Raw genomic sequence first — 27,072 nt, forward strand, 5'->3', positions numbered from 1 at the left:
TCAACGTGTTTAACATGTAATTAATATCATATCAAATATTGCATTAATTATAAAATTAATACACAAACAATAATATACTTAATATCCACGTGTAATTAATATATTGTTTAAATATTAACGTGCAACACATGTAATTAATATATTGCCTAAATATTTAGGTGCGTTGCAAGTGTGCAACTAGAGATCCTGCAAATCAAACGAGGCCCTTATCCTTCGTGTTCGCATAGCGAACGCAGAAAAGCAGGTTACGCCTTATAAAAGAAAAAGGAACTCGTCAGCAACCTATACCCACCTCTACAGTATAAAACTCTCTCCCCGTCTTATCTTCTCTTCCTCTCTGAAACGTCTCCTCCTTCCGCCCCCCTCGCTCTCCATCCCCTCCGGGCCATCGCCGCCTGAATCCTTCACTAGGGTTAGGGTTTACGTAACGAACCCGCGCCATGGCTACCTTCACTTCCCAGGTCAGCGCGATGGCTGGCGCCTCCCCGTCGTGCTCTCTCTTCGTGAGCCGGCGGCGGCCGGCGGTCATGCCCCTGCAGATGCGGGTTGCTCGTGGCGGGAGGCCGCGCGGGTTGGCGATGCGGGTGACGTGCGAGAAGGTGGTGGGAATCGACCTGGGCACCACCAACTCCGCCGTCGCGGCGATGGAGGGCGGTAAGCCGACGGTGATCACCAACGCCGAGGGCCAGCGGACGACGCCGTCGGTGGTGGCGTACACCAAGGGAGGAGAACGGCTAGTGGGCCAGATTGCCAAGAGGCAGGCCGTCGTCAACCCGGAGAACACCTTCTTCTCCGTCAAGCGCTTCATTGGACGCAAGATGGCTGAGGTAGATGACGAGGCCAAGCAGGTCTCGTATAACGTTGTGCGCGATGAGAACGGAAACGTCAAGCTCGACTGCCCTGCTATCGGCAAGCAGTTCGCAGCGGAAGAGATATCCGCGCAGGTAATTTCCCTTTTCTTATTTATTATTGTAGCTTAACATAAGGAGGCAATGTGTTCGATTGTCATTGGAATTCCATATTGTCCTCCTCCATTGATGATGTTAAAGACTATTTCTTCGTTTATAATAGGGATCCCTTTATAATAAGAAAAGATGAGGCAATTAGTTAACTTATTATGTCTTGGATGAGTTAACGTTTCCAATGGTATATGAAGTGCTGATATTTTCATTTCTGTGAATATTTTGAATTGCTACCGGGATGGTTTTCAATTTCGGTTTCAGAAAAATTTCAGCACCATTTCAGCCAAATGACCGAAATATTCACTTGAATTCAATTAAAAATTTGAAAAATTTAAAAAATATTTTGAAAAATATTGGAATTGTTGTGCTATACTGAAATTGCTGAAATATTTTGGCCGAAACGTAATATTTCAGTGTCTGCTGGAATTACTGAAATTCAGTGAATTTCACCGAAATCTCACTGAAAGTGAAAACCATCTACCGCTTTGGCAATTTATTTATGAGAGGTCACTGCTTCAGTTATGTCCATTGTCTTGCAACACCCGTTATGCTAATTGTTACTCCCTCCGTCCCATAATATAAGAACGTTTTTGGCACTAGACTAGTGTCAAAAACGTTCTTATATTATGGGACGGAGGGAGTAAAGTTTAGTCAGGTGTGGACCCTTTTCTTTGTACCCATACAAGTCTAGGGACCTAAAATGTGCATATCTCATGTTTAACTTCAGAGACCTAAGTTGACATAACCATGTGAATTTATGGACTGATGCTATACATGATTCGAATGTGAGTGACTTATTTGGCTTCTACGGTACATTTATACCTTTTCAGGTATTGAGGAAATTGGTGGATGATGCATCTAAGTTTCTGAATGACAAAATTACAAAAGCGGTGGTTACCGTTCCAGCGTACTTCAATGACTCGCAGAGAACAGCAACAAAGGATGCTGGCCGTATTGCAGGGCTGGAAGTTCTGCGCATTATAAATGAGCCAACTGCTGCATCTCTTGCTTATGGTTTTGAGAAGAAAAACAATGAAACGATTCTAGTGTTTGACTTGGGTGGCGGTACTTTTGATGTCTCTGGTATGGCAGAATACCAAATTGTTTTTATCTTTTACATTTATTACTGCTATAAATTCTGAACCACTTGGATAATCATATCACTCATATATTACCATAAAAGAACTTTTTAGATGAATCATGGGTGGAATTTCAATACTGAAAATGGCAATGTTTTGTCCTGTTTGGTTTGATTTGTAAAGCAAAAATGGTTTATCTAGAAGTGTGTTGCTTTTACATGCTCCAGTCAGAGAATAATATCTATGAATCCTTGATCGGAGCAATATATTCCACCACTCATTGACAAGAGCTACTTCTAAATAGAATTAGCTTTTAGTTAATTCATAAAAAGCATTTGTTAGAACTTACGTTGACAGGATAAGAGCTCTCAAAATATTGAATGTCTACTTGGATAGTTTTCTTTGTTGTTATGTGTTAAAAATAATTACACTGAGGTTTGTAAGAAGGTCATGATGCAATTACCAATGTAAAAAATAGCGTGGCCCTTAAAATATGCTATTGGCGTGCTATATCGTGCTATTAGCGAGACATTGTACATTGATTTATTCAGCGAGGCATTGCTCAAAATGCTAATAGCGTGCTATTTTTTTCACTGGTAATTACTAGTTTACTACTGATGAAGCAACATTACTCTGCAGTATTGGAGGTTGGAGATGGTGTATTTGAGGTGCTTTCCACATCTGGGGACACACACTTAGGTGGAGATGACTTTGATAAGGTTTGTAATTCCTCTTCTATTGTTCCTGGAAAATTACCACATATTTTAAAATTTGTGAAAGTTCATCATGCACTATTTTGATGCGCACACACCAAATTTCCTGCTCAAACTAGCAAAGTACCCTGCCTTGCTACAGATCCAAAATAGACTAATACATGTTCACGAACTTGAAACAATCCTATATATCACTAAGAATATGTTAGATTCAACCCAAAATTTATTCCTCTTATTTGATTGGGTGTGGAGGGTGGGGGGGGGGGGGGGGGGGGGGGGGGGGGGGGGGGGGGTGGACTTGTCTGGAGAGGCTACGCTTTTCTTTGCAGATCAGGAGCAGACTGGTGGGGGTGTTTATGCGAAAACACCATGGTATGCGTTAGATTTAGATCGGATGGCAGACACACCATCATCACCAGCTGGGTCTTTTATAGGTGTAGAGATAGAGATATATCTGTACTTTACGGTATCATCGGCTGGCCGGCTGAACATCATGAAGGTCGCGTGCGAGCCGCTGGATCAGGTTTCATCGTTCGTCCCGCAACTACCCACGTGACACAGGCATTATCGTCATGCCACCACCCACGTGCCAAGTGGAGACCAGACATCTCCTCCCTTCCGATCTAAATCTCTTTTTTCTAGTGAGCCATTCATGTCTCCTCCCAAACGATCCCCTCCAATGGCTCTCAAATTCTCTCCACACTGGCCGAATCACCCCAGCCCAGTGCAGATCCATCCCACCGCCGACCGCCCTGCCCCGCGCAAGCTCCTAGTCAGTGTTGTGAGGCCTGGGGTGCTGCTGCTGCACAGGCCAGTCAAAGGTGGATACCATGTGGGGGGCAGGACGGTGCGACGCTCTCGGTGCTGGAGGCAACGCGCGCCCAGCACCGCGTGCTGCAACTAGAACCCTCCGGTGTTGGAGACAGCGGCCACTATTGCTGGACACGGCGGCCACAAGTGCTGCAACCGGCAAATCGCTAGGGCTGGAGACAACGATACCCGATGCTGGAAACGTGGTGACCGAGTGCTGGAACCGGCCAATGTCGATGATGCAACCGTGGAGACCGCTTGCTGGGAGGCCGTGGCTGGTAGATGTTGGAACCGGCGATGCAGATGCTGCATCCGGCCATGTAGGTTGCTGAAACCGGCAGGAGTCGGTGCTACGACGCGGCGTCCTTTTGCTGGAGCCGGCCAGCGGCCAGGGTTGGAGCTGCATCCAGCGAGGGGTTTGGTGCTGGAACTGCGGCGACGTCGTGTGAAATGCTAGAACCAGCTTCGGCGGGAGCTGCAACCGAGGAAGCATGAAGGATGCAAGGGGAAGGTGCCGCAAAACTTGCGTGAGGGGTGGGGGGGTGGGTGGGTGGGGCAGAGGTGGTGCGTGTGCAGTGCCCACGGATGGCAATGCCTAGTGCCGATGTTTTGTCAAGGAATGCGTGCGGGGCAGCTCGCACGGTGGCCTGCGATCCTGGCTAGGACTTCTTTGTTGGAATGCCTAATTTGAGATCCGTGAGCCCTTCGATGCCGGAGGGGGTGGGGCTTCCGCGAAGCGCAGTTGCGAAGACGCACTCCGTGGCAGGGCTTCCGTGAAGCGCGGTTGTGAAGACGCATTTTGTGGCGTGGTGTTCGCAAGACCTGTGCTAGTGGCACGTGAGGGAGGAGGGGAGGAGGGAGAAACAGGGGGCGATCGAGGTGGACCATCTAGCGGCTGTCGTTCATCCAATCAAAGGGTTGCATGGCGACCGCCGAAATTTGGGCTGGTCGACCGGCGCCTAGCATTACCCTTTCTTTTTTTGGTTTTGTGCAATACGAAGATATAAGACCACAATATTGTACAATAACAACTGCATGTGCCACAGCCATGTGTTTCTCTCTTCAAACATCTGCAACATTGCTTCACATTCTTTTGTGGGGATGTAGAGCCAGTATGAGCACCATATTTAACTCCACTTCATCATAAGAAAGCAACAAGAGAGTCAATTTGTATCATTGATCCAATATTGTCTTCTCTATGATCTGAATTGTTAGCTTTGATAGCACTGTTTAAATATATTTGTGGGTCATTTCCAGCCGTGAAGCTCTTGTTCATTTAAGTTCTGTATCTTGTAACTTATACGTTATCAATTCATTTTCATTCATTTGTACCCCTGGGAAACTCGAACTCAGTCACTCTTGCTTCATCAAATCTGTAGACCTACTTCCTATTTTACACAATATTTGTTTGATTTCATCAACTTCTAAAAGCGAATTATACATGTAAAAGATCTCTTGGTGTTGTATTCTTGTACTGTTCATACTTCAGGTGGACTCAGTTTCTAATAGTATCCTTGGTAACTTTCCACCAATTTCTAGTAATGTTATCCTTGGATTACGCAGAAAATTGTAGATTGGCTTGCTAGCACCTTCAAGAATGATGAAGGCATCGATCTTCTTAAGGATAAACAAGCCCTTCAGCGTCTTACTGAGGCAGCAGAAAAAGCTAAGATGGAATTGTCAACGCTCACACAGGCGAACATTAGGTATTTTTCTACAGAAATTTTGTATGGTGCTATATTTGCTCAGCTGGAGATGTCTCCTTTAAACAGTTGACTGTCTTTGACTGCAGCTTGCCATTCATAACTGCTACTGCTGATGGGCCCAAACACATTGAGGCAACCCTCTCTAGAGCTAAATTCGAGGAACTGTGTTCAGATCTGATTGATAGGTAAACATGAACGTTCTATCAATTCGCAAAGCTTATACAATATTTTTTGTGCACTAGTTCTGCATTTTCTCATATTTTTGATGGCTTCACTCATCACTACTTCTGTCTTCTATTGATAGGCTTAAAACTCCTGTTAATAACGCCTTGAAAGATGCCAAGCTATCTGTTAGTAATCTAGATGAAGTGATTCTTGTGGGTGGATCCACCCGAATCCCTGCAGTGCAAGAAACTGTTAGGAAGATTACAGGCAAGGATCCCAATGTTACAGTCAACCCTGATGAGGTTGTTTCTCTTGGGGCGGCCGTACAGGTTATTTTCTTTTCCCCCAAATTTACATTTCTTTTGTTGCTCTTTGCACCTTGTGACCTATGAGGTCACAGGTTCGAGTCCTGGAAACAGCCTCTCGCAGAAATGCAGGGAAAGGCTCTGTACAAAAGACCCAAAGTGGTCGGACCCTTGCCCGGACCCTGCACAAGCGGGAGCTACGTGCACCGGGCTGCCCTTTTTGTTGCTCTTTGCAGAGCATAATCTCTAGTCCTTTTTTTATAGTTTCACATAGTAGTCTTGTACACATGTTTCCTTTAAAGTACCAATGGTCAATTTAGTTACATTTCAAGTAGCTCCCAAAGCATGTACAGTGCAAGACCATATTTAACTTAGCAACATACGTAACACCTCATGTATTACCCTATTCCCTGAAACACCAGGGTGGAGTTTTGGCTGGAGATGTGAAGGATGTTGTTCTTCTTGATGTTACTCCATTGTCAATTGGTTTGGAGACGTTGGGTGGAGTGATGACGAAGATTATCCCCAGGAATACAACACTGCCCACCTCCAAATCAGAGGTATTCTCAACGGCTGCTGATGGACAGACAAGTGTTGAGATTAATGTGCTCCAGGGAGAGAGAGAGTTTGTCAGGGACAACAAGTCTCTTGGAAGCTTCCGACTGGATGGGATCCCTCCTGCACCACGTGGTGTACCACAAATTGAAGTGAAGTTTGACATTGATGCCAATGGCATTCTGTCAGTAGCAGCTGTTGATAAGGGTACTGGAAAGAAGCAGGATATCACCATCACTGGTGCTAGTACTCTACCAAAGGATGAGGTATGCTATCAATGATTATGCTTTCCAGCATTTTGTGTGACTGACTGCACTAAACTCTCGTTGTTTTGGTAATTAGTTATGAAATTTGTTAGTTTTTTTTGTCATGTCAGCAATGTAGTGCGCTTGTTTTCTCAGTGGTACGCAGTATTGTTAGAATTCATTTTAGTGTTAGAGTATGTACAATGGTTGATAAAATAGTCTTATCTTAAGTCTTGACATGTAATTTAGAGATAACAAAAAACATGTCTACAATGGGTCATCTCTTAGCCATATCTTCAATAACTAGCTATTCCTAAAAACATGGTGAGACATATTGTGCTAAGAGATCATCTCTTGTCTTCTCTTAAATAAGGTAAGACAAGCCTTTTCTTATGATTTCTCTTTCCTCCACCTCATCATTTATCCTATGTGGCATTCCTAAGATAGAATCATTGTACACGCCCTTATGTTCTTTAATTATCCCTTGATTTCCAATCTGTTCTGTTGCTATTTATCGCACCAAATCTGTTATGATGTTACTTTCATGCATGCATGCACCAGTCTCTCTGTTTCACAATCTAAGTTGTGGTGTTTCCGGAAGAGAAGGGTTTGACCATCTACTCATATGTTGTTTATGTGAACATTAATAATCATAAGTTGTTGTAAATATGAATTAATGCCATACTAACTTTTATGCCCGATAATAAAGTATATAGTAATAGAGGAATTTATTCGTCAAACCCATGAATTCTTAATGAATCGTAATATGCGTTATATTGAGAGATGGAGTATGTTGCACATAATCCTTGGATAGTAAATGGGTAGTGTATTTGTCCTCTTGTACAGCCTTGTGGGGTTTAATTGGCAAACAAAGAATTGATGCCATTGTAATCTGTTCATTGTATGTTTTGGCATGCTCTGCACTCCAGAAAGAAAGAAAAAATGCCTGTGCTGGTGCATAAACATGCCTTCTGAGACATTTTGTTTTGCAGGTCGAGAGAATGGTAGAAGAAGCTGACAAGTTTGCCCAGGAGGACAAAGAGAAAAGAGATGCTATTGACACCAAGAACCAAGCAGACTCTGTGGTGTACCAGACGGAGAAGCAACTGAAGGAGCTTGGGGACAAGGTCCCTGCTCCTGTGAAAGAGAAGGTTGATGTAAAGCTCCAGGAACTGAAAGATGCCATTGCTGGTGGATCGACACAGAGCATGAAAACTGCCATGGAGGCTTTGAACCAGGAGGTAATGCAGATCGGACAGGCTATGTACAACCAAACTAGTGCTGGTGGTGCTGGCTCTACTGATGCTGAAACTGAGCCTGGTGCTGGATCAACAAGCTCAGGAAAGGGACCAAATGATGGAGATGTTATCGATGCGGACTTCACAGATAGCAATTAAAGGATGGTCAATGGATCGTGGTGAGTGATACATAGACCCTGAGTTATATTCTGAGTGGCATTCTAGGGTTGAGGATGTTATTTTTGTATCTCGGCTCCATGTATCTACAAGCTGTTTATTCAGTATATGAAATTTGGTAGCGGTAGGAATCAACAACGTTTGCTAGAGTGATCTTGAATCAAGTATACCCCTCTGGTAATGCAAAGATGCAAAAGGATTTTGGTCGAAACAGTAGCATATTCCCTAAAAAGTAAACTAGCCATGTTTAGGTTAGCAATAAACGAAGTTTCATGGTGTACCTAATGTTATCGTTATATAACAGATCATGGTGCATCTAAGTTTCATGGTTTATCTATTGGGATGTTTATTATAGAACTTATCTTGATATGAGTTTGTCATCTGGTTGATGAAGAAATAATTATTTTTCTTTTATGTTTTCCCACTAAACATGACAAGGATTTAAATGGACTTCCAATGGACAGCTGCTATTAAGTGCACAATTGCTTTGAAACACATCAAGGAATCCGAAATTTAGCATGCCACGGGCGCTATTTCCACTAATTCGTGGGTGTTTATCTGGCACCATATATGCATTTGCAAAGTTTGGTGCAAAAGTACAAGTACATGCGCCATACATAAAATAAATATCTTCAGTCTTGCTATTCTTTAGTGTGTGATATCTTCTATTCTGATGAGTTTGTCTGATTGCATGCTTATAGTAGCTTTTCTTCAGCCAGTATTCTTCTGTTGTTTGGTGTTTGTTACTTCTTTGAAGAAATAGTTTGTTCGAAGAATTTGATAAAAAATCTCTTCACCCCCTCCCCTTCTGGTCGATTGAACGCTCTTTCAGGGTGAATACATGTGAGAATAAGAGATGCGACAAGGACCCTGTCATTTTTCGGCTGCATGAATGTTTCCCCATCCTTCTCACATGCAGATTCATGCATGCACTACAAGATAAAACTAATGTCATTTTTTTTACCAAAATTCAAAATAATTTCTAGCTCAACTAAAAGAATCCAATTCAAAATACCCAAGCCTCTATTCCAGGCAAGGTTTTTGCCCCAACATTCATCCACTTGGATGAAAGTGACCCATGGTGAATTTTGGGCTTGCCACATGGTATTATTTTGGTAAATAGCTGTGTACAAACGCTTTGTGGATTCGGTCTTTAGTTTCAAATTTTTTGAACTTGTGTGCTGAATTCTTGGGTGCGGTTGGGTGCGGTTAGCGATTTTGCCGCTCTATGGTGAAAAACGGTGCCGCTTCCATCACCTGATCTGGAGGGTTTTTGCTGTTGAGGCATATCTCTCTCAAGGTAGTTTTGGTGATTGATGACAACATGTTTGCGGACTAATCATGTGCTTTGAGTAGTTCACAGATTCATCCTTGGCACGAGACGTTTTCTTCCTTTCGAAGTGTCATTCAAAACGGTGTAGCTTTTTCGTTTATCTCTTGGTGGACTAGTTGCGTAGAGGGCATCGTACTATCAAGAGGGGGTCCGCAGGGGTATTGCATGGGTGGAATCAACACGTACACATCAGCTTCTCACCCTCCGAGCTCTTCCACTTCTTGGAAGAGATCTCTTCTTTTTTCTATGTCCTGTTTGGGTTCCAGCGGTAGTACCGCAACCCAGCGGTAGTACCGCTGAGGAGCCACAAGCGGCAGTACCGCTCCGCAGCGGTAGTACCGACCGTGACTCCACAGCAGTAGTACCGCTGGGGTGCCTGGCACCACCGCCTCGTCCTCAGCCTCTATGGAGAGATCCTCTTTCTCTTCTGTGTCCCAGCGGTAGTACCGCTGAAGGGTCACAAGCGGCAGTACCGCTCTGCAGCAGTAGTACCGCCCGTGACCCCGCTGCCGTAGTACCGCTGGGCTGTCTGGCTCCTACCGCCTCGACTCGAGGGCTCTTTTTCTCGTGTCGGGTTTTGCGGCACTAGTTGCGGTTGTAGTGGCGGTAGTACCATTTCAGGAGCGGTAGTACCGCCCTTACCACCACGGTAGTACCGTGCTGGGTCCAATTCCCTACTAGTCTTCTCTACGCGGCAGTACCGCTGGCTGGAGCGGCAGTACCGCTGGACTAGCGGTAGTACCGCCCCCTCTCAGCGGTAGTACCGCCCTGTGCGGGGCTGGTTGGTGGGGCAACGGTTGGTTTGTTGCCCCCACTATAAAAGGGGGTCCCCTTCTTCTCCTTTGACCTATCTCTTCCCCCTCAAGCTCCATTAATGCTCAAGCTCCATTAAATGCTCCAAGCTCCATTTTCGCCCGATCTATCTCTCTAGCCAATCAAACTTTTTGATTTGCTCGGGAGTGATTGAGAAGGCCCCGATCTACACTTCCATCAAGGGATTTTCGATTCCCCCACTCATCCCTAGCGGATCTTGTTACTCTTGGGTGTTTCAGCACCCTAGACGGTTGAGGTCGCCACGGAGCCATAGTCCATTGTGGTGAAGCTTCGTGGTTTTGTTGGGAGCCTCCGATTAAGTTGTGGAGATTGCCCCAACCTTGTTTGTAAAGGTTCAGTCGCCGCCTTAAGGGAACCAATAGTGGAATCACGGCATCTCGCATTGCGTGAGGGCGTGAGGAGAATACGGTGGCTCTAGTGGCTTCTTGGGGAGCATTGTGCCTCCACACCGCTCTAACGGAGACGTACTTCCCCTCAAAAGGAAGGAACTTCGGTAACACATCCTCGTCTTCACCGGACCCACTCTTGGTTATCTCTTACCTTTACTTGTGCAAGCTCTTTAGTGTTACTTCTCTTGCTTGTTTGTATGCTTGTTGTTATTGCATCATATAGGTTGCTCACCTAGTTGCACATCTAGACAACCTTCTTTGATGCAAAGTTTAATTTGATAAAGAAAAGTTAAAAATTGGTAGTTGCCTATTCACCCCCTCTAGTCAACCATATCGATCCTTTCAATTGGTATCAGAGCCTCGTCTCTTTATTAAGGACTTTACCGTCCAAAGAGTATGGTTGATACTGTAGACGGTGTGGAGGGACACTCCAGTGTGAATCCGACCTCGTCTACGGGCGATGGGGGAACCTCGGTCTCTCGTGAGGAGTTCAATGTGGCCTTGGAGACATTGAAAACCTCCATGACGACCGAGGTGGAAATCATGTTTACTAAATTTCTCGAGGGGCTTAAACTATTCACCGCACCGTTGAAAGTGGGTGACCCCACCGACAAGGTGACGGATGCTATCCCCGACAAGGGGGAAGCTAGTAGTGAAAAGGCTCCTTCTTCTAGTGGTAAAAATGGCACCGGCACCTTTGCTCATGTGGAACCACCACTTGTTTATGGTGGACCGGTTCCTTCTACTCATTTGAATCATGCCGGTCCTCCCCCTAAGATTGTGAAAAATGAGGACTTTGATTCTTGGGTTTACCGCTTTAAACATCATTTAAATCATGTGAACACTAACCTTTGGAGAATCATTGAAGAAGGTTTCTATCCGCATGATCCAAGCAACTTCACTCCTCGAGAAGCCGCGGATAATCAATTCAATGAGAATGCTCTCTTCATCATTCAAGATGCAATTCCACCCGAAGACCTACCTCATCTTCGTCCTTTCGCCTTGGCCAAAGATGCATGGCATTGTGTTGTCTCTCTCTACTGGGGAAGCGCAAGCATTCAATGCTCCAACTATGAAGTGGTGCAAGATAAGGCCGATGAGTTTGCTATGAAAGAAGATGAAGAACCTCCTGAGCTTTATCGGAGAGTAACCAAACTCGCGGTCTCACTACGAGATCACGGGAGCAAGGATACGGATGACAATTGGATCAAGCGCAAATTCCTCAAGGCAATGATGCCCTACCACAAGGCCATGTCCTCCGTCATTCATCAAAGACCGGACTTCCACACTTTGACCTCAAGCGAAGTGTTGGATGAGTTTGTGGCCATGAACATTTTGGACAAGACCGCCGACAATGCGGTGCTCCGTTCTCAACGGGCAAAGAAGCCTAACCTTGCATTGAAGGCCAAGCTCACCGTTGAAGAAGAAGAAGAGGAAGAAGAGGAGAGCAACCCCGAAGATACGAAGTATGCGTATCATGAACACATGGCACTTGCTTCAAGGCAATTTTAGAGCAAGAAAAACTCGAGGCCAAACTTTAGCAAAAACAACTCAAGTGGCACGAAGAGCAAGCAACGTGTAAGGACTTGCTACAATTGCGGCAACGTGAGTCATTTTGTCGCGGAGTGCCCGTATGAGAAGAGGGAAGACAATGGTGACAAGCTCATCCGAAAGGACAAGGCCAAGTCGTTCCCCAATAAGAGCAACTTCACCAAGAAGACTCCTCCCAAGGCATTGGTGGTACAAGAAGAGTACAATGAGGATGATGACGATGATGAAGGTGATGAGTCGGTTGCCATGGCCTCGATTGCCATTGCGACGACTTCACGGGTGTCTCTCTTCGACTCACCCAATGAGAGCATCACCGCCAAGTGCCTCATGGCTAAAGCCACCAACAAGGTAACCTCCAACATCAAAACTACCATCATTAATCATCCTCCTCCGACGGATAGCATTAATGGACTAGAGGGAGCTAATATGGAGGCTAATGAGTTTGAGGCCTTTATGGGTGAACTCAAGGGAAAATCCAAGAAGCACTTTGTTGCTCTCTTGGAACAACTTGGTGAAGCCAATGACATGATCGAGGCTCACGAAGACACCATCACTAAGATGGAAGGGCATAGTCGTGACTATGCCGATGAGATTTCGGATCTTTCCAATGCTCTTGAGGAAGAGCGTGGTCTTCGTTTGGCTCTTGAGGAGTCACACAACGTTGATCATGCTAAGTTAAATAAAGATTATGATCATGTCCTCATTGTTTCTCATGTGCTAAACTCCGAGAAGGCCGAACTTGAGGTTGATCTTGCTAGACTCAAAGAGGAGTTTGATCTACTTGACAAGGCTCACAAGGTCTTGAAGGGTGCTCATGCTAGACTCAAAGAGTCTCATGATCAACTTCAAGTAAAGCTAACCAAGGAAAAAGCCACTTTCCCTCGTATGATGTTAATTGATAATGCAAATGCTACTAACCCGTGTTGTGAGCATGTGCATCTCGTTGAGGAGAATGCTAAGCTAAAGGGGCAACTTGGGAGAGGTCTTGCGACTTGCATACAAGGCAAGAAGAACCTCAACGATCTCTTGATCAACCAAAAGGGAGTTGTGCCAAGGAAGGGGTTGGGTGCGTGCCCGACTCCAAGAACAAGAAGAAGAATGACAAGACCAACCGACCTCCTCCTCTCATGCAAACCTTTGTGAAGAGGGAGAGAGTGCCTCCCAGGAGAAGAAGAAGAACAATGCAAAGGGTGGCAATGTCAAGAAGGACAATGCCACCCCTCCCAACAAAGTCGGCGATTTTAATCCTTCTTATGTGTTATGCCGTGCTAGTGATGGGCATGTTTATGCCAAATTTGTTGGTTCTCTTTATGAATACATTGAATGGTCTATTTGGGTTCCAAAGACCCTTGTTACTAACATCAAAGAACCCATTACAAAATGGGTACCTAAAACCAAGCATTAATCTCTTGTAGGTGTTTGCTTCCGATGGGGGATCATGGTTGCTCGATAGCGGAGTTACAAATCATATGACCGGAAGCAAGGACTTGGTGGTGGACGTGCACAAGATTCCATCTATGCCCACCAATGTCGAGTGGGGTGACGCCTCATCCTCCAAGGTATTGGGACTTGGCAAGGTGGTCATCTCTCATGATCTCACGATCGAGAAGGTCATGCTTGTTGAGTCCCTTGCATACAATTTACTTTCCGTTCGTCAACTTGCAATCATAGGCTTTGCCACTTTCTTTGATATCAATACCGTGGCCCTCTTGTGGAGCAAGACTCTTAAAGTAGCCTTTGTTGGGCATGTCGAGAACGGTCTATATGTGATTAACTTTTCGGAGCGACCCACTAAGACCGCGACATGCCTAATGGCTAAAGTTGATGTGGGATGGCTTTGGCATCGCCGTTTAGCCCATGTCAATATGAGATCTTTGCAAAGTCTCCTCAAGGGGGACCATGTCCGTGGACTAACGAATGTTAGTTTTGCTAAAGATCGTGCTTGCAGTGCTTGTATCGAAGGAAAGCTACATGAGAAGGCTCACCCTCCCACGACTATCATTTATTCAAAGAGGCCTTTGGAGCTCCTTCACATGGATCTCTTTGGGCCTCCATCCTTCGATAGTCTTGCAGGTAGGAAGTATTGCTTGGTGATTGTGGATGACTACTCAAGGTACACGTGGGTGTTTTTCTTCAAGAGAAAGAGCGAGACCCAACAAACCGTCATTGACTTTGTAAATGAAGCACAACGTCAACACAATGCAAAGATCTTGACAATAAGAAGTGACAACGGCATCGAGTTCAAGAACTACACCTTGGATGAGTTTCTTAGTGATGAGGGTATCAAGCATCAATATTCCGCACCTTACACCCCTCAACAAAACAGTGTTGCGGAGAGGAAGAACCGAACGTTGATGGATGCGGTAAGGACCATGATGGCGGAGTTCAAGTCTCCGTACAACTTTTGGGCCGAAGTCATCAACACCGCGTGTCATGCATCCAATCGGCTCTACCTCTGCAAGGGCTTGAACAAGACTCCATATGAGATACTCACCGGTAACAAGCCCAACCTCAAGTACTTCCGGGTATTCGGGTGTAAGTGTTTTATTCTCAAGAAAGGTGTTCGGTTGTCTAAATTTGAGGCTAGAGCTTATGAGGGCATATTTGTTGGTTATGCTACAAACTCTCATGCTTACCGTGTCCTCAATAAATCCACGGGACTTATTGAGGAGACGTGTAACGTGGAGTTTGATGAGAATAACGGCTCCCAAGTGAAGCAAAGTGGCACTTGTGATGTAGGTGATGAAATTCCTCCCCAAGCCATAAGAAGAATGGGTGTTGGCTTTATCCTACCCATTGAGGAACCCCTTGTGGCCGAAGGAGAAGGACAAAGCTCCACTCAAGTGGAGCCATCACCAACCCAAGGCCCACACGCTTCCGAAGAACAACATGAAGGCCCTCATCCTGAAGGACATGATCAAGGGCAAGATCACGCTCAAGACGGTGTTGACACATCAAGTGATGCCCAAGGTCAAGTTCTCTCCTCCGAGCAAGTTCAAGAATAAGAATAAGCCCAAGATGACGCTCAAGATGATCAAGTGACCACTCCTCGTCTCACCCCCGAGTAGGAATTAGAGCGTCGTGCCACCAAGGTTGCTTCCAAGCTCTCCACCAAGGATCATCTCATGACGAATGTGCTTGGAAGCTTGAGAAAGGGGGTAAGCACTCGTAGACAATTAGCAAATTATTGTGAGCATCACGCGTTTGTCTCTTGTGTGGAACCCCACAAGGTCTATGAGGCGCTAGAAGATCCGGATTGGCTCAATGCCATGCATGAAGAACTCAACAACTTCGAGCGCAACAAAGTGTGGAGATTGGTGCCAAGACCGACCGGGAATCACAATGTCATTGGAACCAAGTGGATATTTAAGAACAAGCAAGATGCCCATGGGATTATCATTCGCAACAAGGATCGTTTGGTAGCACAAGGCTACTCCCAAGTCGAGGGTATCGACTACGGTGAAACCTTTGCTCCCATTGCTCGTCTTGAATCCATTCGCATGTTGATTGCATATGCTTCTCATCATAACTTTAAGTTACAACAAATGGATGTGAAGAGTGCTTTTCGTAATGGTCCTATTAATGAATTGGTTTACGTCAAGCAACCCCCCGGGTTCGAGGATCCCTACTTTCCCGATCATGTGTATCAACTCGATAAGGCACTCTATGGCCTTAAACAAGCCCCGCGTGCGTGGTATGACCACCTTACTGAGTTGTTACAAGACCGTGGTTTTGAAGTTGGGTTAATCGACCCCACTCTTTTTACAAAGAAGGTCAAAGGGGAGTTGTTTGTGTGCCAATTATATGTTGATGATATTATCTTTGGTTCACCTAACAAAGCTTTCAATGAGGAATTTGCCGTTCTCATGACCTCAAAGTTCGAGATGCCCTCCATGGGAGAGTTGAAGTTCTTTCTAGGTTTCGAAGTGAAGCAAAGAAGAGAAGGAACCTTCATCAACCAATCCAAATACACTCAAGACATGCTCAAGAGATTCAAGCTAAGTGATGTCAAGCCGGCTTCCACTCCAATGCCCACCAAGTGCCAACTTGACTTAGATCCCAATGGTAAAGTGGTGGATCAAAAGGTATATCGCTCCATGATTGGATCCTTACTTTACATTTGTGCATCTAGACCGGATATCATGTTGAGTGTGGGAATTTGTGCATGGTTTCAAGCCGCACCTAAGGAAAGTCACTATGTGGCGGTCAAACGAATCTTTCAATATTTGGCTCATACCCCAAACTTTGGCTTATGGTACCCAAGAGGATCAAACTTCAAGCTTGTAGGGTACTCGGATTCCGATTGGGCGGGAGACAAAGTGGATAGGAAGTCCACTTCCGGAGGGTGCCAATTCCTTGGTTGCTCTTTGGTAAGTTGGTCTTCCAAAAAGCAAAGTTGTGTGTCTCTCTCGTCTACCGAGGCGGAGTATGTAGCAGCCGGTAGTTGTTGTGCACAACTCCTATGGATGAGGCAAACTTTAAAGGATTACGGTGTCACTTGTGACAAAGTGCCTCTTTGGTGTGACAATGAAAGTGCCATCAAGATCTCTCTCAACCCGGTGCAACACTTCAAGACGAAGCATATTGAGATTCGGTATCACTTCATCCGGGATCACATTAGGCGAGGAGAGATCGAGCTCAACTATGTCAACACTCATGACAACCTTGCAGATATTTTCACGAAGCCCTTGGATGAAGCAAGATTTCGCGAGTTAAGGCATGAGCTAAATATCATTGATTCGAGCAATGTGGCTTGAACCCTTGCACACCCCACCACGCTCAATTTGCTGTCTAGTTTAGGTGTAGGCATGGACATAGGGGGAGTGTTGTTCTCTCAATGAACTCTCCCTCCCCCCATTATGCATAAATTGATCAAGTCTTTCACTTTAGCCATTGTTAATGGTACTTGTGTTTCAAAGACGAGTTTTGGTCATGGGCCCAAGGTTAAAATCTTCGCGGCGCCATACCTCTTGACTCAAACATAGGTGGCCTCGGCCACCGCCCTCTCTTGAAGAGGTGTGTCTTGGTCGTTTGCTGGTGTGCTCTCTTTTCTTGCCATTTTGTTTTTCCTCGAGCTAAGCCATGTTGTTTGGTTGCCGTGGTGTACTGGGCGGTACTACCGCTGGTGGTGCGCGGTACTACCGCTTATAAGCGGTACTACCACCCCCCAGCACGGTACTACCACTGAGGGACGGGACCAGGGGGTTATATCGGGGCAGGGGGAGGTTTCTTCTCCCCCATACCCATTCGCTTCGCCCCCTCTTTCCTCTTCCTCTCTCCAGCCTCCTCTCGCTGCGGGAGGGCTCTGGCGGATCTCCGTCTCCGGGGCGTCCCTCTCCATTTCCTTCGGTGGAGTCATCCCCACCTCGTTCTCTTGCCATGGATGCCGGTATTGCCCCCGTTCCTTCTCTCCTTTTGTCTTGTTTTTCAGATCTTGTTCCTAGGGGCAATGGTGGTTGCATCTCTAGATTTTTGGTTAAATCTAGGCTTGAGTAGGTTGGAGAAGGCAACTAGACTATCTTGATTAGAGTTTGGTAGGAATATTTTTGAATTTGGCAGGCCGGTAGTGCCGGATCTGACCATGGTAGCAAGAAACTGTTGTTTCCCCGCCTCGAGCGGTACTATCGCTCTCTTTGGAGCGGTACTACCGCGAGCATGTCACGGTACTACCACTGCCTGCCAAGCTCCATCATATTCCTGCCTTTTCTTTGATCCTTTTTGTTGTGTTTGTTGGCTTATGCTCGTTCTTTCTGGTTGTTTTGCGTGTTCTTGTGTTTGGCTCCAGGTGATGAACATCTTGAGCATCAAGCTCGCCGTATCAACCTCGGACGTGCAACATCAAAATGCTACCGCACCTCTGAGCCAGCCGGTGGTTCCTCTAGCACCCAACCGCCTCTAGCAAGTGCATCCGCAAGTGTTCCTCCACCTCCTCAGCACTCGAAGAGATCCGCCACCAAGCCAAAGGGGAAGACTGTGACTGAGATGACCAACAAGGAGTTTTGGGAAAGGCGTCGCCGCAATCCCTATGAGGTGGACCAAGAACCCACTTTGGTTAACCGCCCGTTCTGGAACCGATTTCAGTTTGCCATCTATTTTGATGTGATCAAGGCCAAGAAGAATCTCTTTGTTGATGTTCACTCCATTGACACTGATGCTATGGAGAAGGACCCGGAGTACTTTGGCGAAGCCCTTCAGATGTGCACTCAGCTGAACATTCTCAGGATCATGCAATTCAACAAGGATTTCGATGCAGATTTGGTGGCTCAATTCTTTGCCACCGTTCATCTTGGGACGGATGTCGACAGAACTCTGACATGGATGACCAATGGCAAGCTGCTTTCCGTCAAGTGGAAGGCTTTCATGGAGTTACTTGATGTGGTGGATCACGGGCTTGAGACTCCAGTCGGTTTCCGCCCTCACTGCAATGCTACGTCCACCCACAAGCAAGCCCTTTGGCCCTACTGCACTGTGAAAGTTCACCCAGTGACTGAGAAGAAAACCTATGAGCTGTCTCCGTATCTGGACATTCTTCATCGCATCTTCCGTGAGACTCTCTTCCCTCGAATCGGGAATCTGGATATGGTCCACTCTTATCTCGTGGACATGCTTCTTTTCTGTCAGCATGAGAAGGAAGCAAACACTGGAGAGAGGCTGGATATTTCTCATGTCATGTGGTCTGAACTTCTCTCTGCCGTGTCTGAGCGCAAGTGCCCGATATATGGTCCATTCATCATGAGGCTCATTGAGAGGGCCTGGGCATAGATCTATCCCAGAGTGTTGGTGGAAACTGGAGACTTGGTTTCCCATGAGATCAAGCGTCCGAGGAAGAAGGACAATTGGGTCACCCCAGCACCTCAATCCGGGGGTCCGTCTGCTGCTGCTGCTGCCATGGAGACCGAGGGTGGGGCAGCCACTGATGATCACGAGGAGGATCTTGGGCCCTCTAGTGCTGAACCCTCATGGGCGAAGAAGCTTAAACACAAGTTGAAGAAGCTTTTCTGCATGGAGTCTCATGGTCAATACATGACTCATGTGGCGGAGAAGCATGCCAGGGTGCGCCACAAGGAGCTCATGCGTCAGATGGGAGTGACAGTTGCCAGTGGATCTGAGGGTCAGATCACTGAAGAGGAGGAGTGGATTCATCAGCATTGCCCTTGGACCGACTCCGACGCCGAGCAGTTTTCGACCAACGACGGAGATGCAGACGATCACGCTGAGATATGATGTTCGAGATCCTCAGCTTGCCATCACTTGGAGTCGTAGCGTCGCTCTTTTCCCTTTTTGGTGTCTCGCTGCCAAAGGGGGAGAGAGTGTAGGGATTTGTGTTGCCGAGCTTTGATTTTGTCGTCTTGTCGTCTTGTGTTTTCTTGTGTGTTCTCTCGGTGTCTTTGTTTGGTTTGGTTTGGTGCCCGTGAGACCTAAGTTCTAAACATATGGTGTGAGACATATGCTCCCTATCGCTACCTTATTACTTATGTCTATTCAGTACTGTAGTATATTATGAGTTGCATGCTTGTCCTATTATATACTCTTCTCTCATATATCTTGTGCTTAGAATTGTTGGACTATAAAATATAGGGGGAGTGTTGATCCGGATGTGTGTGTCTTGCTTTCCTTTTGCTCCTCTTTCTAAGTGCACACATTCTGGGGAGCCCGTCTATATTTTGTAGTTCTTAGTTTTCTTACGTTTATATCTTTTCCTTGTGCAAATCCCTAGTTGTCATCAATCCACCAAAAAGGGGGAGATTGTTGAGGCATATCTCTCTCAAGGTAGTTTTGGTGATTGATGACAACATGTTTGCGGACTAATCATGTGCTTTGAGTAGTTCACAGATTCATCCCTGGCACGAGACGTTTTCTTCCCTTCGGAGTGTCATTCAAGACGGTGTAGCTTTTTCGTTTCTCTCTCGGTGGACTAGTTGCGTAGAGGGCATTGTACTATCAAGAGGGGGTCCGCTGGGGTATTGCATGGGTGGAATCAACACGTACACATCAACTTCTCACCCTCCGAGCTCTTCCACTTCTTGGAAGAAATCTCTCCTCTTTTCTATGTCCTGTCTGGGTTCCAGCGGTAGTACCGCGCAACCCAGCGGTAGTACCGCTGAGGAGCCACAAGCGGCAGTACCGCTCCGCAGCGGTAGTACCGCCCGTGACTCCACAGCAGTAGTACCGCTGGGGTGCCTGGCACCACCGCCTCGTCCTCAGCCTCTATGGAGAGATCGTCTCTCTCTTCTGTGTCCCAGCGGTAGTACCGCACTACCAGCGGTAGTACCGCCGAAGGTTCACAAGCGGCAGTACCGCTCCGCAGCGGTAGTACCGCACGTGACCCCGCTGCCGTAGTACTGCTGGGCTGTCTGGCTCCTACCACCTCGACTCGAGGGCTCTTTTTCTCGTGTCGGGTTTTGCAGCACTAGTTGCGGTTGTAGAGGCGGTAATACCGTTTCAGGAGCAGTAGTACCGCCCTTACCACCATGGTAGTACTGCGCTGGGTCCAATTCCCTACTAGTCTTCTCTACGCGGCAGTACCGCTGGCTCGAGCGGCAGTACCGCTGGACTAGTGGTAGTACCGCCCCCTCTCAGCGGTAGTACCGCCCTGTGCGGGGCTGGTTGGTGGGGCAACGGTTGGTTTGTTGCCCCCACTACAAAAGGGGGTCCCCTTCTTCTCCTTTGACCTATCTCTTCCCCCTCAAAATCCATTAATGCTCAAGCTCCATTAAATGCTCCAAGCTCCATTTTCGCCCGATCTATCTCTCTAGCCAATCAAACTTGTTGATTTGCTCGGGAGTGGTTGAGAAGGCCCCGATCTACACTTCTGTGATGCCCGGATAGTTACGCTACAGTAACCCTCCGCTAATGACGCCACGTCACCACGATTACTGTTGTTAATCTTGCGATGATTCAAATCCCGTTCAAATTTCAAATTTAATATCAAGACAAACAATTAAAGTTTTCAAAAACTAAAACTAAAATGTCCGGGTTGTGTCAAATAAATCGCAAGTAGTAATGGGGAGAAACCACATGTTTAATAAAATATTTAAATGCTCCAAATTAACTAAAACAACAACTAGAACAATTAATTAAATACCTTTTTAAGATATAAGGTTACACACTATTTTTTTTAGTTAAATGCCTAACTAGTATTGACAGTGGTATAACTAGTAGTACTAGCTTAGGTGCTGTTTTTATAATGAACAAATCTAAAATGTGTAGTAAATAAAATAGCAAAACTAATTAAACAGGAAAAGTAAACAAAGGGAAAAAAGAGGAAAACAAAGGGGCAAACCCCCTGGCCCAACTGGGCCATGGCCCAGCTGGCCACCAGGCCGCCAGGCCGGCCCACCCCCCCTCCCCCAACCCCCTCTCTACCCTGTGACCTAACCCTCGCCGCCCCACTCCCCCCCGCACGATCCCCTCGCACCTCCTCCCGATCGGATCTAGATCGGGGCAGCAGGCCCCCAACGCCATCGCCTCTCCCCTTCGCCCCCATCGATCCACATCAGGACCAACCGCCGCCGACGCCGCCCTGGCTCCGTGCTCGAGCCCCGCGCCGCCCGGCGCCCCTGCTGCGGTGGCCGAGCCACCCGCCGGCGACGAACCCCCTCCCTCATGCCCGTGCCACGGCCTCTTCATCACCGCACCCCGCCACCGCCCGTCGCCTCGACCTCCTCGTCTCCTCCTCGCCGACGACGCGTCCTCGTCCTCCTCCCCAAAGGCTCCACCGAGCCTCGCCGCCCCCCTGCTCAGCAACGCTGGTGAGGACCCCGGTCCTCCTCCCCGTGCCCTCACTCCGGCGCTTGCCCGCGCCACCACACCATCTGCTCCGCGCGTCGCTATGCCCGGCCATGACCGCGCCCCGCGCCTCCCACTCGCACCGCCGCTTGCTGCCGGGAGCCGCTGAACTACGCGTCGCGCTCGCCGCCCTTGCTCTACGGCCTCGCCCCCTTGCTCCCGCTCCGCCGCAGCGCTGCCTGCCGCTGCTCCGGCCGGCGAGCCTCGCCGTGGCTGGCCTGGGTCAGTGCCCAGTCGGGCTAGCGCCCGAGCCTGGGGCCAGCACCGTGCACCCGCATCGTTCGGGCGATGCCCGAAACCCGCATGCCCAACACCCGCAAGCCTCCCCCAGAGCCAATGACAGGTGGGCCTAGCCCAGAACGTTATTTAAAAAAAGAGGTTTAAAAGAAATAATAATAAAATATAATAAATAAATAAATAGATTAGTAATTAATTAATTAATTAATAAGTTAATTAAGTTAATTAATCCTGCTTAACTAATCTAACTAAAATGAATTAACCTAGTCACTTAGTTAGTCTAACCAACGGGTTTAGTTAGTCTGAGACGATGACAAATGGGGCCCACGCGCCAGTTTGACCAAGTCAACTGACTGTTGACTGCTGACATCACCCTGATGTCATGCTGACATCATAATGGCATTTACTAATTAAATTAATTCTGATAATTCTAAAGATGAATTAAAACTTTGAGAATTAATATAAAATAAACCGTAGCCCGGATGAAAAAACTTTGTACATGGAAGTTGCTTAGAACGACGAGACGAATTCGAATACGCAGCCCATTCATCCGCCACGCATCCCTAGCATAGCGAACACGCAACTTTCCCCCTCCGGTTCGTTTGTCCAAAAACGTGAAACACCGGGGATAATTTCCCGGATGTTTCCCCCCTTCACCGGTACCACCTCGTACCGCGTTAGGGCACACCTAGCATCACGCTTTGTCATGTCATGCATCATCATGCATTTGTTTGCATTATATTTATTGTTTCTTCCCCCTCTTCTCTCGCTAGACACCGAGACCGACGCCGCTGCTACCCAGTACGACTACGGTGTTGACGACCCCTCTCTCTTGCCAGGGCAACCAGGCAAGCCCCCCTTTGATCACCAGATATCGCCTACTCTTCTCTATACTACTTGCATTAGAGTAGTGTAGCATGTTACTGCTTTCCGTTATTCCTATCCTGATGCATAGCCTGTCCTTGCTACTACTGTTGTTACCTTTACCTGCAATCCTAATGCTTAGTATAGGATGCTAGTTTATCATCAGTGGCCCTACATTCCTGTCCGTCTGCCATGCTATACTATCGGGCCGTGATCACTCGGGAGGTGACCACGGGTATATTCTATATACTTTATACATGATACATGTGGTGATTAAAGATGGGTCGGCTCATAGGAGCACCCACGAGTGGATCTTTGAGGCAGAGCGACAGGGCAGGTTCAGACCACCTAGGAGAGAGGTGGGCCTGGCCCTGGTCGGCGTTCGCGGATACTTAACACGCTTAACGAGATCTGGGTATTTGATATGAGTCTGGCCATTTGGTCTATACGCACTAACCATCTATGTGGGAGTAGTTATGGGTATCCCGGCGTCATGGTATCAGCCGAAGCCTTCATGACGTCAGCGACTGAGCGGCGCGCGCCGGATTGGAACGTAAGCCTGCTCTTGTATTAAGGGGGCTAGTTCTGCTTCCGGCCGCGTTCGCAACGTGCAGGTGTGCTAAGGGCGATGGGCCCAGACCCCTGTGCGCTTAGGTTTAGACCGGCGTGCTGACCTCTCTGTTGTGCCTAGGTGGGGCTGCGACGTGTTGATCTTCCGAGGCCGGGCATGACCCAGGAAAGTGTGTCCGGCCAAATGGGATCGAGCGTGTTGGGGAATGTGGTGCACCCCTGCAGGGAAGTTAATCTATTCGAATAGCCATGATCTTCGGTAACAGGACGATTTGGAGTTGTACCTTGACCTTATGACAACTAGAACCAGATACTTAATAAAACACACCCTTCCAAGTGCCAGATACAACCGGTGATCGCTCTCTCACAGGGCGACGAGGGGAGGATCATCGGTTAGGGTTATGCTATGCGATGCTACTTGGAGGACTTCCGTCTACTCTCTTCTACATGCTGCAAGATGGAGGTTACCAGAAGCGTAGTCTTCGAAAGGACTAGCTACCCCCCTCTTATTCCGGCTTTCTGCAGTTCAGTCCACATATAATAGCCTTATTCCAGTTGATACCAATGCATACATATGTAGTATAGCTCCTTGCTTGCGAGTACTTTGGATGAGTACTCACGGTTGCTTTCTCCTTATTTTCCCCCTATCCCTTCTACCTGGTTGTCGCAACCAGATGTTGGAGCCCAGGAGCCAGACGCCACCTTCGACGACGACTCCTACTACACCGGAGGTGCCTACTACTACGTGATGCCCGCTGACGACGACCAGGAGTAGTTAGGAGGATCCCAGGCAGGAGGCCTGCGCCTCTTTCGATCTGTATCCCAGTTTGTGCTAGCCTTCTTAAGGCAAACTTGTTTAACTTATGTCTGTACTCAGATATTGTTGCTTCCACTGACTCGTCTATGATCGAGCTCTTGTATTCGAGCCCTCGAGGCCCCTGGCTTGTAATATGATGCTTGTATGACTTATTTTATTTGTAGAGTTGTGTTGTGATATCTTCCCGTGAGTCCCTGATCTTGATCGTACACGTTTGCGTGTATGATTAGTGTATGATTAAATCAGGGGCGTCACAACTTCCACCAAGGGATTTTCGATTCCCCCACTCATCCCTAGCGGATCTTGTTACTCTTGGGTGTTTTAGCACCCTAGACGGTTGAGGTCGCCACGGAGCCATAGTCCATTGTGGTGAAGCTTCGTGGTTTTGTTGGGAGCCTCCGATTAAGTTGTGGAGATTGCCCCAACCTTGTTTGTAAAGGTTTGGTCGCCGCCTTCAAGGGCACCAATAGTGGAATCACGACATCTCGCATTGTGTGAGGGCATGAGGAGAATACGGTGGCCCTAGTGGCTTCTTGGGGAGCATTGTGCCTCCACACCGCTCTAACGGAGACGTACTTCCCCTCAATAGGAAGGAATTTTGGTAACACATCCTCGTCTTCACCGGATCCACTCTTGGTTATCTCTTACCTTTACTTGTGCAAGCTCTTTAGTGTTACTTCTCTTGCTTGCTTGTATGCTTGTTGTTATTGCATCATATAGGTTGCTCACCTAGTTGCACATCTAGACAACCTTCTTTGATGCAAAGTTTAATTTGATAAAGAAAAGTTAAAAATTGGTAGTTGCCTATTCACCCCTCTCTAGTCAACCATATCGATCCTTTCACTTGCGTTTTTTGATTGGTGCTGCTTTCATGTTTCGATCTAGAGTCTGCTTTTTGTTTCTGGTTTGCGCCGATGTAGTCGTTTGATCTCGAAACCTCGCCACATACCACCATCGCTTACGTCCTGGGGGTTATAAATAGATCGTCCTTCTTGTCATATCATTGTGCTAGGTTTTCTTTGGGTTAGCATATACTGTTTCTATGGTATTATCCTTCTTCCTGTCGTAATGGACCGCGGCGTCCTGCTCGGCCTCCTCCGTCGCGGGGAGCTCTGGTTGGCCGGTGTGGTGGTTCTGGTTGTCTTGCTACGTCGGCCGTTGTCTCGGCTCGGCCCGTATGTATGGAGCATGCTTCGTCCTCTGATGATCGGCCGTTGCCGCCGCCGCGCCCTGGCTATTGGCAACTCACTGCTGCTGCCTCGGGCCTCCTAATCTCCCTTGACCTTATTTGCGGTGCTGGCGGGCCTGGTGAGGATCAGCCATAGCTTCGGCTCCGGCATCGCCCTGAGTCCGTCCAACCGGCCGTCCGCGTCCGACGGTGACTACGTCGAAGATGTTGTCGATTGGTTACGGGCTGTGCGGAAACCGGGTGTCCTGGCGGCCGACGCTTGCGTATCCCCTTGGCGGGGCCATGGTCTCCGCTCAGACGTAGTAGGACGCCCTATTCGGGGAGCATAGATCCTGCGGCAACAATCTCTACGACAACGACGACGGCATCACCACCTCCGGATAACGATCACTTGCCAGTGCGAGCGGTGTGATAGTGACAAGGGCGGATGCTCCTGGTGTAGCAGACAGCAGGTTGCTCTGTGGCGCCGACAAGGGGTTAGGTTGCAGCGTCGGGGCGGAGGGGAGGCGGTGCAGCAGACAGTAGGATGGTCTCGAAGGCGGCCACACTACGCAGGAGCGACTGGAGCCGGAGTGGTCCATTGTTAGCCAGGATCGGCTGTTGCTGATAATGCTGCGGGCATGTGGATGAGTATGTGGATCTCAACGTGAAACGTCCATCAGCAAGGCATGGCCTGGCATTGCGCACTGCACTGCTATGTGATGCTGTTGAACATGAAGTGCACTCAAACCGCAATGCATGCCATCTGCATTGTATCCCCTTGCATGGTCCGACGAGGTTTCGCGTATGTCCAGATTCGTGTGATCATCTCTCTCTCTCTCTCTCTCTCTCTCTCTCTTTCCCTCTCTCATAATTTTTGTGCAGCTCAACAGCGAGGGAGATTTGCAAGTGGTCAAAATTCTGGTGCTATCATTGCTATGTAATAAGACAAGGTTTCTCGTGACCCTCTTTCTTCTTAATAATCCATATAGGGATTGCTTCTGTCGATTATTTTGAAGCCTTTTCTTGTAGACTAAAGGTTCAGAGATGGCCACTAACTGATTAGTGTTATTTAGCTTCAGGTTCATTTTTGTGCTCTTAAGGTATAGTATCCCTTCCACCATTGCTGCAAACATTTACTATCTGTCCTTGGTGCAGGAATTTGCAACCGTTAAACCCACGGCGGTTCCGGTGTGGGATATATTCTTCATGGTCCCGTGTCATTTGCTGCATCTGCTGTTAATTTGATGATATGGTTTTTGGGATGATCATGATTTACTCCGTTCTAATATTTGTTCTATGTAAGCATCAAGACTAAATAATATGGGTTTACCACCTTATCATATTTGTTGTATGTAGGCATCAATACTAGAGATATGGTTTTAACCCTTTCTCATATTTATTTTTTTGAACGACCCCTTCTCATATTTATTGTATGGATGCATCAAGCTATGATGAATTTGGATGACATACTATTAACTTACATAATAAGACCCTTACGGGGTGAAAAGTCGGAAGCAATTGCAAGGCATTAACAATCTGTTTTTCTTACTGAAGCTGAACAA

At 47.3% G+C, this 27,072-nt stretch overlaps 1 protein-coding gene across 1 annotated transcript; it reads left to right on the forward strand.

Annotated features, from left to right (window-relative positions):
- The first annotated feature begins 305 nt into the window (after nt 1-305).
- Nucleotides 306-8,288, forward strand: LOC125508533 (stromal 70 kDa heat shock-related protein, chloroplastic-like). The gene is made up of 8 exons (XM_048673259.1): nt 306-944; nt 1,793-2,045; nt 2,681-2,760; nt 5,128-5,270; nt 5,357-5,455; nt 5,575-5,764; nt 6,163-6,561; nt 7,533-8,288. The coding sequence occupies exons 1-8, from the start codon at nt 441-443 to the stop codon at nt 7,935-7,937; spliced, it is 2,073 nt and encodes a 690-aa protein (XP_048529216.1). The 5' UTR covers nt 306-440; the 3' UTR covers nt 7,938-8,288.
- The last annotated feature ends 18,784 nt before the right edge of the window (nt 8,289-27,072 follow it).

This window comes from Triticum urartu, chromosome 5 (genome assembly GCF_003073215.2).
Source record: "Triticum urartu cultivar G1812 chromosome 5, Tu2.1, whole genome shotgun sequence".
Classification (NCBI taxonomy): domain Eukaryota; kingdom Viridiplantae; phylum Streptophyta; class Magnoliopsida; order Poales; family Poaceae; genus Triticum; species Triticum urartu.

Coding starts and splice junctions, on each gene's coding strand:
- LOC125508533 (XM_048673259.1), top strand. CDS start 441: ATGGCTACCTTCACTTCCCAGGTCAGCGCGATGGCTGGCGCCTCCCCG. Junction 945..1,792: donor CGGAAGAGATATCCGCGCAG/GTAATTTCCCTT, acceptor ATACCTTTTCAG/GTATTGAGGAAATTGGTGGA. Junction 5,765..6,162: donor CTCTTGGGGCGGCCGTACAG/GTTATTTTCTTT, acceptor CTGAAACACCAG/GGTGGAGTTTTGGCTGGAGA.